Source organism: Nilaparvata lugens, unplaced genomic scaffold (assembly GCF_014356525.2).
Source record: "Nilaparvata lugens isolate BPH unplaced genomic scaffold, ASM1435652v1 scaffold801_2, whole genome shotgun sequence".
In the NCBI taxonomy this organism is placed as follows: domain Eukaryota; kingdom Metazoa; phylum Arthropoda; class Insecta; order Hemiptera; family Delphacidae; genus Nilaparvata; species Nilaparvata lugens.
In genome coordinates, this window is record NW_024093768.1 from 94,874 (window position 1) to 96,445 (window position 1,572).

At 35.5% G+C, this 1,572-nt stretch overlaps 1 protein-coding gene across 1 annotated transcript; it reads right to left on the reverse strand.

Moving 5' to 3' along the window:
* Window positions 1–471: 471 nt before the first annotated feature.
* On the reverse strand, window positions 472–1,070 carry LOC120349044 (glutamic acid-rich protein-like; the record flags this gene model as incomplete). The annotated part of the gene is made up of 2 exons (XM_039418989.1): window positions 472–732; window positions 1,017–1,070. Coding segments are annotated over 2 exons (315 nt in total), but the record flags the coding sequence as incomplete, so codon positions are not given.
* Between the last annotated feature and the right edge of the window lie 502 nt (window positions 1,071–1,572).

A 1,572-nucleotide genomic window follows, 5' to 3' on the forward strand; every position in this document is an offset into this window, starting at 1 on the left:
CTTATTCTCTGCTACTACTTCTTTTCTTTCTTCTTCTACTGCTTCTTTTCCTCCTACTTCTTCTCTCTCCTGTCTTCTTCTTTCCTTGCACCATTTTCCACTTCTTCTTATTCTTCTCCTCGTCCTCCTTTCTTCTCCTTCTCCTCCTCCTGTCTTCTTCATCTTCTCATCTCCTTCACCTTTTTTTCTTTTTTTTTCTTATTCTTCTTCTTCTACTTCTTCATCTTCTTCATTTTCTTCATCGTATTCATCTTTTTCATCTTCTTTATCCTCTTCATCTTCTTTATCTTCTTCGTCTTCTTCATCTTCTTCATCTTCATTTTCTGCTTCATCTTTTTCATCTCCTTCATCTTCTTCTTCTTCTCCTCGTCCCCCTATCTTCCTCTCCTCCTCCTGACTTCTTCTTGTTCTTGTTGTTGTTGTTGTTGTTGTTGTTGTTGTTGTTCTTCTTCTTCTTCTTCTTCTTCTTCTTCTTATTTGTTGTTGGTGTTGTTGTTGTTGTTGTTGTTGTTCTTCTTCTTCTTCTTCTTCTTCCTTCTTCTTCTTCTTCTTCTTCTTCTTCTTCTTCTTCTCTTCTTCTTCTTCTTCTTCTTCTTCTTCTTCTTCTTCTTCTTCTTCTTCTTCTTCTTCTTCTTCTTCTTCTTCTTCTTCTTCTCTTCTTCTTCTTCTTCTCTTCTCTTCTTCTTCTTCTTCTTCTTCTTCTTCTTCTTCTTCTCCATTTTCTTCATCGTCTTCATCTTTTTCATCTTCTTTTACTTCTTCATCTTTTCTATCTCCTTCATCTTCTTCTTCTTCTCCTCCTCCTCATGACTTTTTCTTCTTCTTCTTCTTCTTCTTCTTCTTCTTCTTCTCCTTTCTTTTCATCTTCTTTATCTTCTTCATGTTCTTTATCCTCTTCATCTTCTCTGTCTTCTTCGTCTTCTTCATCTTCTTTTTCTCTTTCATTTTTTTATCTCCTTCATCTTCTTCTTCTCCTCCTCGTCCTCCTGTCTTGTTCTCCTCCTCCTGACTTCTTCTTCTTCTTCTTCTTCTTCTTCTTCTTCTTCTTCTTCTTCATCTTCTCCATCTTCTTCTTCTTCTCCTCTCCTTCTTCCCTTCTTTTTCTTCTTCTTGTCATTCCCCCTACTTTTCTTATTTGTTTCCTTCTCACCCCATATCGTCTTTGTACCTTCATATCTTCCTTTCTCCTCTCCTTTGTCGTTTTTTTCTCTCGATGAGTCTTTCTCCAACTCTCTCTCTCTCCATCTTCCCTTCTACTCTTGCCGTGGCATTCGATGTGAAATTTTAAACATGCATATACATTGACATACATAAACATAGTATATAGACAAATTTATATAGTTAATAAAGACACACAGTAAAATCACATACGGTAACTAATTAATAACAGTGAAAAATCATAGGAATAAAGTCGGAGGACCTTCAAACAAAATATTATGGATTTAAATTGGGACATCATTGGCTGTTTGAGCGCTGTTTAATGCTTTGTTGCTTATGGTTTAATAAAAGCTTCAAATTTACTGCATTGAAATACTTATCCAGTAATTGGTTTCAATGCTATCCTTTATCAAA